This window comes from Zosterops lateralis (genome assembly GCF_965231275.1).
Source record: "Zosterops lateralis genome assembly, chromosome: 7".
Classification (NCBI taxonomy): Eukaryota; Metazoa; Chordata; class Aves; order Passeriformes; family Zosteropidae; genus Zosterops; species Zosterops lateralis.
The window spans coordinates 12,096,276-12,110,325 of NC_139767.1; the positions used below are offsets into that span (position 1 = coordinate 12,096,276).

The 14,050-nt window shown below is 38.2% G+C and overlaps 1 protein-coding gene across 2 annotated transcripts in view; it reads left to right on the forward strand.

The window, feature by feature from the left end:
* Window positions 1–14,050, forward strand: part of BMPR2 (bone morphogenetic protein receptor type 2) — a 105,990-nt gene that overhangs the window by 52,292 nt on the left and 39,648 nt on the right. For both annotated transcript variants that reach the window (XM_083865466.1, XM_083865467.1), the window contains exon 3: window positions 1,156–1,335. In XM_083865466.1, the coding sequence (XP_083721592.1) occupies window positions 1,156–1,335 (180 nt within the window). The remainder of the gene's footprint in view (window positions 1–1,155; window positions 1,336–14,050) is intronic.

Below are 14,050 nucleotides of genomic sequence, written 5' to 3' on the forward strand. Positions count from 1 at the left end.
CCCATTTAACAATTTTAAATGTAAACAGAAAGTTTGTTTGAAATGAATGACTTCTAAAAGAGACTTCTAAAAGACATCAATGTACAGTTGAAAGAAGCATTCAGATTTCTTGTTACATAGGATGTCCAGAGGAAGATGGCTTTCTTGAATTTCAGTATGTGTATTGATGCAATGATAACTTTAACAGTAAGTGTCTTATTAAGTAAAAAGTGTATATTCATATTGATTAGATGTTTGTTTATGAAGGAAATTGCAGCTATAGTTCACATATCAGTACTGTAATTCAGTGCTGTTCTGTGGAGAGAATGAAGGTAGGAGGGGTGAAGGGCTTTGCAGTTTCTGGAGATGTGTTTTGATTACCATTCTCAGGGACTCTGCTCTGTAGTATAAGGCTGGATGAAAATGCAGATGGTATTTACAAACAGCCTGTGGAGTTGTAGTCCATGATTCCTGTTTGATCTGGCAGTCTGGGGAAGGGAGGAGCCTGACTGCTCACCTCTGCCCCACTGCTGCCTCTTTCCTTTCCAGGTATTTGTGGATAAATGACATTTAGCTGCTTTTGACCCCACTTTGGAACAAACAGTTGCTTCAGGGACAAAGGACCTGGTATTAACCAGGCAGTAAGTTGTGATCCTGTAGAAAAGCCCAGTGATGCTGACAATGAGGAAGGGCAGAATTTTGAAAATTATGCAAGAAGCACCAAGCTGTAGATGCAATTTTGTGGCCTAAGGAAGTTACTAGGTCACAATTCATTTAGACTGTGGACCAGAGAGTGGTGATGTGGTCTGTGGTATCAGAGAGATGGGGAATGGCATACTTCTGCTTAGAAGACTCAGAAATTCAGGTTTTATCATATTAAGGCAATAACTGGACCTCTCTGATGTTGGCATTCAACCCTGCTCACATTTTCTTCTCTTCGGCTATGGAGAGTTCCAAAGTTCTTCAGGTTTTGGTTTAAAAGTAAAGTCAGACAAGCAAATTATGATAACTGTTTTCACCCCACTCTGTAATATTTATTTAAGTAATGTATGGATTTCTGTAGGAGTGTAATGTTTAATTAAATAATGTATGGATTTCTGTAGGAGTGTTTATCCAGTCAGAACTAATTTGATGCTTACTTAAAAAAAATAATCTGTCATTTGCTTCTTTTTACAGGTTGCTGGTCTCATATAGGAGACCCACAGGAGTGTCACTTTGAAGAGTGTATAGTTACAACCACCCCTTCCTTGATTCAGAATGGAACATACCGCTTCTGCTGCTGTAGTACAGACTTGTGTAATGTCAACTTCACAGAAAACTTCCCACCTCCTGACCCTACCGATACAACACCTTACAGTAAGTTTGTGTCTCTATGATTTCATGGTACAAAGATTTTAGGGAAAGAGCCTTCTTTTGTGGTACTGTTAAATGTGAAACCTGTGACCTTTCTGTGTCACAGAGATGGCAAACAACAGAGCTTTGCCTCAGGAAGTTTGTCACACTCCTATTCCACACTGCTCCATAAAGAATGAGCTAAGTGCTTACAAGAGGATTGCTTGTATAGGCAACTGCTGAATGCAGATTATATATTTTAAAATGGTCTCTAATCTTGTGTGTTTTGATATTTGGATGCCCAACCTCATAAACCTAAGAAGGTATTCAGAAGATTCATGACTTCTGTTGAGAACAGGCCAGTGGTTTCATTAACACTATGGTACCTTTGGAAGGTTTGGCCTGTCTGTTCAGTCATGAATCACAGGTAATTCTGAGTGGTAGAACTGGTCTTGTATCAGACTGCTGAAGTTCTCTCCAACAGTCTCTGAAATCTGACTTCTTTCTCTTGCATATCTCTGGTAAGGGCTAACTTTGACATAACATTCAAAGAATACTAGTTTAAGCAATGTAATTTTCTGTTCAGTTATTTAGTATAAAATCAGCCTAACATGGAGATCCAAATCAAGGGCTCAGACTTGTTAACCTGATATGACAGAAGCAAGATCATAACTAGTAGGCACACTGTTATGCTTTGTTCCAAAAGTTAAGAACCTGTAAAGAAGCAGAGTTAGTGGCCTATTCTAAACATTTGGATAGCCTTTGCTAAATAAGAATTGTGGAAGGGAAGTTGAATCAAGTTAGGTATGTAAATAGAAGCATAACTGTTCTGTATGTCAAGAGTTCTTTATCAGTGGAAAGTATTTTGTGGAATGAAGGTGTATAATTGGATAGCATTTACAGCTGTAGAGTGCAAAAAGAATAGCTTGTGTTTAGGAATGATAGTATTTGATTTAACATCAGTGTGAAGATACTGATACTTATCACTGGTGCTTTCAAAAATGGCTGTAGGGTCTAGTATTTGTAAGGAATTTGGATCAAAATGAGGATTTGGCATGCTGAAAACTAGCAGTCTTTAACTTGGGAAGTGGGTACAATATTATGAATGGGTAAAGAAAGTTGGTAAAACATTCTGCCTTTTGGTTGACAGTACGGTTTGTAGAACCAGTAAACAACCACCATTTGGAATCTATGTTACTGTGCAGTGCAGAACAGACTCTGCTTGACTTCAGTAAGAGCATCAGATTGGGCTCTCCAAATGTGGCTGGAGTTAGTGCTGTGCAGGGAAATTAGACAGGAAGAAAACCAGGTGTAAAGATAATTCCTTGTCCCTTTCTGTCCCCCCAGAACATGAAAACCAGGTTCTTACAAAATGGCTTGTGCTTGTTCTTCTCAAATGATAAAACTATGAGCTGAATTAATTCAGTTGTTGAGCAATAAGATCTTCAAATAATTTTAAATGGAATTTTTGATACCAAAAGATCTATCTGGACTTGCAAAAAGGGGCGGGAATTAAATCTGTAACACAGTCCTTAATTCACCCAGCATAATTGAGCACTGCAGTGTACATTTCTCTGACTCAAACTGTTTTGTGTTATTGTGTCACCTTCCATTTTCATAATAGGCAAATTTGGCTTTGGGCATAAGCACAAGCAAAGTAGGTTGCTTTGGAGCACAGTTGTCTGTCTGCTTTGACTGGGTTAAGAGATGGAGCTGGGCCATCCCAGCAGCCAGGATGGCCTCGTTTGCCACTCTGGTGTTTTATTTGTAAAGCTCTACCATTTCTGCATCCAGCAGAGGTGGGGCTGCTCCTGGCAGTCCATATCCAGCACTCTGGTAGCCCTGTGGAGGTACAGAATACTTGAGAAAGGAGGAGTGAAGAAACAGGGAGGCTGCATCACCCAGACCCCTGCAATGTTCCTGACCCCCATTCCAAGTGGTGGAGTGTTCATGGACTCTCGGCTCCTTCCAGAACCCATTTTAGTGCTGTAAGATTATATTTTGGCACATTAAGTACAGAATTCTTGCTTTGGCAAGGTTGAGTTTTCATAGAGTTGTGAGAAGCTTTGTATTAGCTACTGGATACCTTCCTTGGGCGCTCTTCCAGCCTTTCTGTTAGAGCTGACAGAGTGCTGTGAGGACATTAGCAAGGTTAGCTGCACAGGCTGTGGCAATCTGCGTTACCATACCTTTTAGATTATTAAATTGAACAGGTCACAGTCACATGGGAAATCTTCTGCAGAAGGTTATTTCACTATTGCCTATGAACTGTAAAAGTACTATTTTTCATCTATATTTTTGATAAATAGTTCTTGAATGGCCTAAAGTAAGATATGAGGCCTCCTAGGACTGTACTTAGGGCCCTGGAAATTCGAAGTGGAGGTGACTGGTGTAAAATTCTGTGAAGCCTGATGAATTCAGGCATAACTATGTATTTGTAAATGTTTTTCTTCTCATTTCCAGTAAAATCATACAGAATAAAAAGTTTTAGGAATGACAAGTAAAAATTCAGCTGTAGTTTAAAAACTAATGGAGCCTGAAGACCTTGCTGATGACCCTAATCAATTTGAAGCTTAATTTTGAAGGAAAATTGCAGTCGTTCTTTTAAAGATGTTTCCTTGCAGCCATATGAAGGATCTGTGGAAACAGCAGAATAATGTTAGGCCCTTGGGCTAAATCCACCCAGAAAAATGATGGAGGAATATAACAACTACTTTATACAATCTTTTGGTTGCAGTTTTTCTATGATACTTAACAGTGGTGTGTTGAAAGATACAGCTGGACTGTAAATGAGTCAAGAAGACAAAATAAAGTTAAGATCTTAATACATGTTAAATATTTCAAATTATCATTGTCATAACATATAGCAATTAGGAAAGTTAAGTGTAATATTTGAGATAATGTCAATGTTTTTAGGATGTCAAAACATTTATCTCACAACTGTATCTGTGTAGAACAGAACAACTTGCTTTTAAAAAAAATTCATGTTTGATGAGGGAACAAATACATGTAATCCAACATGTCTTGTAACAAAACATTTATAAAAATGAAAAATAAGATTGAGGACAAGCAGGTTCTTGAAGCCTGAAGTTTAATCCTTACTGCTTCTTAATGTGCAGCTGGTAATTTAAAGCATTCATACATCTGAGTAGTCATAATATTCATCTCTTCTATCTTAAAAGATAATCCAGGCAGATTTGAATAGCTGTTGGTTGCTAATCCCTCCAGCTAGAATTTTGCAAATGCTGTAGAATGGGTGAGAGTCTAGAACCCACAGTCTGGAGGTATTAAAAAGGCAGAGATTAAGATAACTGTTTCCTGATGCCAGGAGAAGTAGTGGTTGGAGAATGGTGTTTACTTCTGATTTCAAGATTTGGCTGTGGAGTTTGGAGCTACTCAAATGCAGAAGTTCAGAAACTACCACTCATCCCTATCTTTAATTTGCGCTTTTGGGGAAAGGTATGCTTTTGTCTTCTGTGGTAGATCACTCATGGATAGATTCACTGTTCTTCCATCTCATAAGTTCACAAAAAATAGACTAAAAATATTCTGTCTGAACTTCAGTTAGTATACTCATATACCCTTTAACCCTATCTAAAAAGGGCCAACTATGGGTTGAAGGGTCAGTGTTTTGAGGTGTGTTTACTTTGTTGGCTTTGTCAAATATTTAATTTTGACTTGCTAAATATCTGCCTTTTGTGACTACAGAATGCTTCCTAAATTCTGAGACTGTTTTGAAGACAAATTCATTAGTTCCTCAGTCATTCATAATAGCCAGTTAAATAGAAATTATGTAGCTAAAGACTTAAATGATCTCCCTTGTTGGTCATAGATATATTGCTATAATGAAACATTCATGTTAAAATAACATCAAGATGAAAGAGCAATTTTTAATTATTTTTTTCCCTCAAGGCTGCTTCCTGGTGCTGCAAATAAATTAATGTAGCAGTAACTGAGTGTTACGAATGTATTTTTCTATTATAGGTGTTGTATTTGTGTGATATATGGAAAAAATCCCTGGCAGCAACAGTTGAGCAGTTACTGGTACATGTGGTTGAAAATTATGCAGGGTTTTCATCTCCTGACAGCAAATGGTGGCTGCAATTTTTAGAGGATTTAGGAAACTTCTTGAATAAGAGCACTGAGTTGTGGATAGAAAGAGACCACCTCACACAGACAAGGAACTCTGAAACACTGATAACAGGCTTATCTTTCCAGTGTAATATTCTTGCCTCTCTTTGCCAGCCTTCTTGCTGTGTATATAAAATAGGTATGTAAAAGTCTGACTTGAAGTGCTCATGGAATTGTGTGGAAACTTTGACAAAAGCTACCATTAAAGAAAAAGAAGTAATTACTAATGTATGTGGCTGGGAGAGGTTAATTATGGTAGTAAAGTTTCCATGTAACTATTGGTTTTGAGAGGCAGCAGTTAGACTCGTGTAGCTGTGGGCACATGGCCCAATCTTAACTCCCACTGAAGCTGAATTAGATCATTCAGGCTAATTTTGGAAAGCTGTAACCCTGCTCACTCTCAGTTGTCTTGAACTGCTTTTTCTGAAGAACAGCATCTGATATTAATTTATAATTGAAATGCATTTACTTCAGCTGGGTTGCAGCATCTGATCAGCTGTGTTTGTAGCTGATGTTTGAGCTGGTCTTCAGTTTCTGATCTGCCTGATCTAAAAAACCACTCTGTAAATCAGCTTTTTCCTTCACATGCATTATTCTTTTTGTTTTCAGGTGATTTAGATGTAAAGAGGAAATTATAAACCTTTACAAGGTGGCAGATCTCAGGTTTTAAAAGATGAAGGTGGGAGTGATTTACACGAGGATTAAAACTTGTACCCTTGAAATGACTGGGAGTCAGTCAGGCACCTTCAGTGAAGAGACAAGGCATTCTATGTTAATAATGTACCTTCACTATGTTATGAGGCAGGGGGGGAAATACTAAGACAGTAATTAAGGACTTTAATATCTCCTAAAAAAAGTAGTTTACTCTGAGACAGCTAAACATTTGATGCAAGAGGACGATAGTATGCCTCTGAGGAAGTTGCTTTAGAGTGCAACTCTAAAGCATTTAGTAGCAAATGAAGATGCTGAACTGCTGAAGGAGATCCAGGTGAATGTGCACGGAGATTTCTTAGTGTGTGTCTCTTTTAAAAGAGATTGTATGTGGAGCTGCTGATAGAGGGGGGAAATGAAATGTAGAGCTTTTTTTTAAACAATTCTTCACTATACTGGCTTCATTATGAAATATTTGTATTTTTAGTCAGCTGTTGACAAATATGTATTTTCCTGGAGCTTCAGTTGCCTTTCTGTCTGAAATTTAGTGCTTAGTGGGGCGTTTATTGATGTTTATTTCGTTACAGGAAGTTAATTAACTGCGGAGGGGGCTGTGACACTGGGTACACATTGCTGCAAATGCTGAGTGATAAGATTTCCAAAACGTGTGCTAATTAAGGCTGTGTCTTGTGTCATTGCAACTGAGGGAAAAGTGATGGTGGTGTGGATTAGTGTAGGGGAGAAAAAGTAGAAGTGAAAGTTATTGCAGGAATCACAGTATTAAAGCAATTGCAGTAGAAGGTTATTTAGAAATTCAAGTGAAAGCCTTAACTTCTGTAGAACCAGTAGAACGTTTTGCAGGTCTCTCAAGATAACTAGTAATGCTTGTCGAGTAACTTCAGTTTCCCATTAAAACTGAATCTATCAAAAGCAGAATCTCTTAAAGATTGTTGGTAGCAGCACTTACTGTTTTAACTTCTAAGACATCATAGTCTCCTGAGATTAAATTCGAATCTTTACTGAATTTAAAAGTAAAGCTTTGATGTGAAATTGGAGTCTTGCATATGAAATGTTAGCTGGGAAGGCGAAACCTCCTTAGGCAGAAAACTGTATGTGTAAATTTCTTCTCTTACAGAAACATTTAATCAGGAAGATGAAATGGAAGTGTTTTACATGCACTGACATTGAAATGTTTTGGAAATGTTTTTAAATTTCTGCTATGCACCAAACCCACAAAATGCTTAAAACCATGTTAAAAGAGTAAATATGTTTGTTTGAAAAAGCAGAAGCATTTAAAATATTATTTTTACAAACACACCAATAACCCAAAACCCAAACCCTATTTTTTTTTTTTTTTTTTTTTTTTTTTTTTTTTTTTTTTTTTTTTTTTTTTTTTTCCTTTTACAAGTACATTCCTTGTTGCTTTGTCAGACTCCTGTTGGAGCACACTTGATAAGAAAGGTAATGCAGGAATTAGTAGTGTATTGTGACCTGGAGGGCCGAGAGCAAGGATCTTCACAAAGTTCTCTTAAAAATATGCTGGAATCTAAAAAGGGTGCTTTTTTGATGCAAGGTGGCATTTTTTTCTGTATCTTAACGTTGCGATATAATGTGTTTGTGAAGTGCTAGAGGTATATTTGCACTTTGTTTTAGGGGGCTAAACATATTTTTCTTGAGTCCTTTGAGACTGCAATTCCTCAAGTACATGTGAGTGTAACTTTTAGCTTATTCATTTGATGCAATTGTCTGTTCTGCATCTTTGTCATCCTTGAAGTAGCCTGCTTGTTTCTAGTACTCCACAGTGACCATCTTATTCACATTTTAGATCTAACTTTAAGAAAGGAAACACAAATTTTTTGTAATGTAATCACTGGTTTTGCCACCTTCAATAATAGTGAAAATGTGCATTTTAAGTTAACCAATATCTCTAAATAAGTGATTCACAGTCTTGTATCGTGCAGTTCCTGAGGCACCAATTTGCATCTCAGCTGGAAATTACTTGCTTATGTTTTATGCACTTCTAAGAGTTTAAAGATCTGCAAATATCTTTGGGTAATACAAATATAGTAAAGATACTGTTTCCATTTACTGGGAATGCTGAGTACTGTCAGACTTTTGTGTTGTTGTATAATGCATTCAATGTCATCATTGGCTGATATCTTCTGTGACAGTGTGCGTTGGGGCTTTATTGTGAATGCCTTAGAGACACAAGGTAAAGGTAGATAAGGCTCCTAAGAGTGATACTCTTTCAGAATGCATTAGTGGAAAGCTGGACTGTAAATAATAAAGGTAGCAGATAAGGAATTGTTTTGCCTCATCTCAAGGCAAAGTGGAGAATAAACAACGTTGCTCTACTTTTTATGTCTTTATTCACATGCTGCAATATGTAGTGTAATATATGTATGCAATATCATCATTATTCTAAACAAACCCTACACTGCTACTTAATACAGATAATTTGAGAAATAGGTAGAAGATCTCTGGAAGGCAGGTTGGTTTAGCAGTGCGCTTTTGGGTGACACAATAGATCAACAGGCTTTCTGATGGTGATAGGCTTCAGTAACTATTCCTCAAATACTTTAAGGCTGGGTGCTGTAAATTCTAACATTTCAGTGGGAGTTAAGACCACACCTCTTTGGAAGCATTTCTCCTTTAAAGACTTGTGAATTTTTTTGTTTTGTTTTGCTTAGGTAACTGTACTCAACAAAGTATACTGACTGAATTAGTCAAGATAGTGTACATTGAAGTCACTGCCAAGCAAAATGGAAACACTGTTTATGTTTTGTGGTCGTTCTGCTTGTCTATGTCCCTGTGCTTTTTCAAATGTTTATTTTCACATTGGTGATGTTGATCTCCTGCTTTCCCCATCTTGTCATGCTAAAGGCTCCTTGCACTGAGCTGGAATGGCAGAAATGGCTGTGCACAGGCTGCTGGGCGGCTGCAGCTCCTGACAGAGGGCATTAGCTTCAAAAGGCTGCAGCTGTGTGTCCCTGGGCAGCCTGGAGCTGCTGGGCTTGCTGAGAACGCTGTTTCCCGTAACCCCCTTTGTCCTCCTGCCGTGTTACCCACAGAGCATTCCTCAGGATTTTTAGCATGGCTCTCCTCTGGTTTTCTTGAACAATTTTGCAGTGAATGGAGTTAAGATTAGAAGGTGCAAGAGCTCTGTGAAGTTTGGTTATGAAGCACTGCTAGGTGCTGCCAGCTACTACTAATAAATTCCTAGCCTATGCCCAGCACAGTAATAGTCTTTGTCCTCACACTGCTGGCATAGTAAGAGGCAGACTTGGGACTGGAGCTGTTAAGTGCAAAACAGAAGATCACTTATAAATACTGGGTTATTTGCTCTTCAGTGCTATTAGGCTCATCTGTGTAGAATAGTGTTTAGATCATGGAAAACCTTTCATGTCTTTTTCTTTCTCCTTAGTTAGACATTTTCAGTAAACCTTGCTTGTTTCTGTCCTGTGTGCTAGTTTGCTGACAAAAATCTGATTCCCTCTCAGGATTTTGAGTTTGATACAATTTATAAAGAAAGCTTTAGGTTCTTGGCATTTGACTTACTCTTAGAATAGCCTGTTAGCCCAGCTGCTTTGCAGTCTTACCTGAGTTGCAGCTATAGATCAGTATAATGGCTCAGAGGAGACTGAAAGTCCAGACAGACACTTAAAATAGGTTGGCCCTTCAAAGCTGGTCATTAATTATGTTTCCTTATTGAGCAGTTTTTGATAAATTTTTTCCTTTATCTGAAAAAAAAATGTGATCCAGAAAATCCAATACATTACTTAAAATTGATTTCTGGCTCCTTTCTCCTTTCCTTGTGATAAAGCATTCAGCATATCATCAGAGAGGGTGCTATCTGGAGGTAAAACACTAATCAATCTATAGTCCTAGGAGCTGTAGGTAAATAAAACATTTGGTTAACAGTGTGATGTTGTTTCTAAGGACACTTGAATTACTTTTAGACAAAAGAGCTGGAATTATGTAGGTTAGCTGCCAGGTGGCTCCTGTGGAGCAGAGGCTGGTACAGAGCAGGCTGAGTGGAGATGGCAGCATTGCCCCCAAACCAGGGAGCTGAGGCTGCAGGCAGCCCTGTGCCAGCTGGGATCTGGCTTGCAGGTGCTGCAGCCAAGGCCTGAACCTGAGACTGTCTGTGCATCTTTGTATATATGCACTAAGTGACTCTTCTTTGTGTGATTCGATTTCTTTCACAGCTGTGCTGGTGGAACATCTTCTGTCAGGAGTATAAAAAGGGTTGGGAGCTATGCTGGATAAGAAGCTGTGGATTGTCTCTTTCCCTTCATCCTTTCATCACATCAGACAAAATCTTTGTATGTGGATGGATATTGGGGATCAATGTTTTAAATTCATTCTCCTTACAAGGAAAAGCTCATGTCCTTCCTACTAAAAGAGTGAATGGCAAATTCAGCTAAGTGCCTCAAGTGTTTGGATTGTGAACTTGTGACTAGCTCTGGAATTCTGAATTTAAAGTTTTGTAACTGGGCATCTAGCTCCTGACATCTGTCATCGTGGCTGTAGATATCTCCATTATTTCTGAAAAACTGAAATGTCAGGGTTGTTTTGAAGTTGCCTGAGATGATGTTTTGGCTTTTTGGCTAACAGAACTCACGTGCTTGAAAAGCAGAGTTCATAGAGCATCCAGGGGAGCCAGTACAGCCCAGGGAGCATTGCATCAGTGTGCTCCTGGTCCTGTTACCCCTGAATGTACACAAATTGCAGGTTTTTCCAAAGCTGTAGTTTTCAAGATGGAATAACTCCTATTGTTGCTGTCCAAATGGAAGGTGATGGAGTATATTCACTAAAATCTTGGTGAAGATTCCTGTGAATGTAATTGTACTTAAACAGGGATTCAGGTTGATGCCAGAAGTCTGTTCACATTTGTGTTGGTTGTATAATGAAGAAAGCTTGCTCTGGCTAATAGGTTAGACTAGGGTGTGGTGAGTTTCTGAAAAAATTATAAGGATACATAAATGAAGTTAAAGAATAGAGTTCCTTAATCCATAACTGCTTTTGTATACCCATCCTGAGTATTTCTTTGTCTCCTTTGATTTTATCTTGGTATTTTGTGGTCTTACTGTTCTTAATCATGCTGCAGTTTTGTTTTCTTTCTGTGATAGATTTGAGAATGTTCCTTCCTTCCTTATATATTGAATTAGCTGTTGTTGATGTATAACATTCACTATTATTATTTTTACTGGTTTGTATTTAATAAATCAAATGAATGGTGAGGTGTTGCTATGGACACTAATACATGAGCATTAGAGTTGGTACACCAAGTGTTGTGTCTATTTTTATGTGTGACAGAGACCTTTTTTCCCTCTTTGCAATTCTCATTAGGACTGAATTTTCTGGTAGGAGATCTGATTTTTCATCTCAGCTGTTAGAGGTCTGCAGACTTCTCTTGTTGTTTTTTAGCTTCCACGTTTTCAATATCAGAATAGGTATTGATCTTTTGAAAAACCAAACATCAGATTTATTTAGACAGTCCATACATTTCTTTCACAAAAGTCCTGGTTTATTTTATCAGTGTTTTATTTTTGGGATACTAAGATGTTTTATTCTGTAACATATTTCTTTATTTGAAACAAACGATATATTAATTAGCCTTAAAATATAACTTTTCCACTCTACTTCAGTTTATTTGTGCAGAATACTTCCATACAGAATCAATTAATGGAAAAACATTTGCTGTATAGATATGTCTGGGGAGAAGAAGTTAGGAATTCAGTTTTTAAGGGCAAGGAATGTACTGAAAGAGGGAAGTGTAAAGATTTTTTATTACCTTAGCGCCTTTTTTTTGTTTGTTTGTTTGGGGTTTTTTGGTTTTTTTTGTGCTTCAGCTTTTTTCTTTTATTTTGTAGAAGAAAGATTTCTAATTTTCTGAGACATCCCAGGAAGGACTTCTTTTTCTAAGACATTATTATCAAGTGGCAGTGAGATAGGAGTTTATGATCCAGCTCTTTTAAATTCCTTTGAAGATTCCAGTGAGGTGGAATGTTTAATCAAAATACTACATAGACGTTTCTTGACATTATCATTTCTTAAAATTTCTGGAGTACCTGTGAATGACATTATACAGCTTTTGACTTTGGCCTGGATCTTTGCCTTCCCTTGGACTGGTGACATGAGGCTCATTTAGAATCTGCTTGCAGGCTTGTAAGTATTTTTTGAGAGTAGCAAAAAATTCCTTGTTTCAGACATTCATATTGACTTAAAACTATATATAGTCTGAGCAAGGGTGTAAGGTATCCTTGCATCCTGTGTGAAAACACTTCTCACTTTCATAATGCTAGAAAGGGAAATACAGGTGTTGGAGCTGTGGCAGTGGAAGTGATTTTTTCCCCCCTGTGCCTAATAAAAGTATTTCTTTTTATCTTTGAGTTGTAGTTCAGTGCCCTGTCTATCAATTTGTTCACAAACTGGATGTGTCTGTCTGAAGGAATACACTGCCATGTGCTCTAGACACCTGGAGCAACTATATATGGAGTGACTGCAATCATCTTTGCTTGGCTGTAGTTCTGTTTCTCCTATTAAAACATTAACCTGCTCTAAAAGTAGTTATGCATGTAGAAATAACACTTTAAACCCCAGAAAATTAGTACTAGTGTTATAAAACAGAAGCACAGTTTTTATGTAGGTATTCCTTTGTAAAGAGTAAAACCTGGGGGGTTTTATTCTTTAAAAAAAACCTAAAACCAAAATGATGCACAAATAAAAACTTCAAAAAGAAGCAAAAGCCAAATCCACCCCCTCCTCCCCGATAGAAAAACCAGACAAAATAACCCCCAAGCATGGAGGAAATACCCACATTCACACCAACATGAACTCCTGACAGGGTAGACATTCAAGCTGCAGCAAATACAAATTGGTTATATTCGAACTGTGGTTCTGTTTTTCTCCATTTCTGTTCTCTGAGGATATAATTGCAGTGACTAAGGTAAAATGGATGATGCTGAGCCACGGTGAATTGCACTGAGCAGTGTTCTTCCTTTGGATTCCAGACACTGCTGTTCCACAGTGCTGTGGGAAAGAAGAGAGAACTTGGTGAAAACTTACTGCAAATTAAGGCATGGAAAGCCAGAGAAATCAGTGGCAGATGAACATTTAGAAAATATTTTAACTTTTTTGAGGAGTTTTTTTAATGAGTCTGCGGAGTAACTTGAGTTTCTCTGCCTTTATCAGCACTGTCAGCAGACTGATCCTGCACTTGTTACCTGCAGGTGAGGCTGGGCCATGCCCCCCACTGTGGGTTTGGGTGAGCAGAGCACTGCTCACCCCTGCACGAGACACTCCCAGCTGCAGAGCCATTCCCAGCATCTTTGGAGCAAACCAGAACTGTGTGTGGGTGAAGCAAGTCCAGCCTGCAGCCCCAGGAGCATCACACACCTCTGGGTGCTGTGCCAGGCACGGCTGTCCCCAGGCCCTGCCCGGGCTGGCACAGGGAGGCAGAGCCAAGGGAGGTGTGGGCTGCCCCTGCCCAGCTTTGGAGGGTTAAATAGGAGACTTCTGTCTGGCACTAAGAGAATAGTTAGTGAGTAAGGGCAGTGGGAGGGAGTACATCAAGGAAAAGATTTGAAACTAAATTGAGATTTCAGTGTATAGCTCAGATGTGCTAACATTACTTTTCCTTTTTTTCTACAGTGAAATGTTATTTTCAGGAAGGTTAGTTGGTTTGGGTTTTTTGGGGGGGTGCTCTTTTTTTCTTTTCTTTTTTTGGGGTTTAGTTTTGTTTTTATTATTTCAATTAAAACTGAAAACATCAAGCTCTTTTGTGGGAAAAATTTTCATAATAGTCTTGGAGTGTTAGATACCCTGTGATGAAGACAATAATAATTAAATATTGCTAATGGAGGGAAAAACTCATAAACTGAAGCAAAGTGAGTCCTTGATTTCACTAGATATTCCAGAGTACACCAAGTGAAATAAGGTACTAAAGATATCA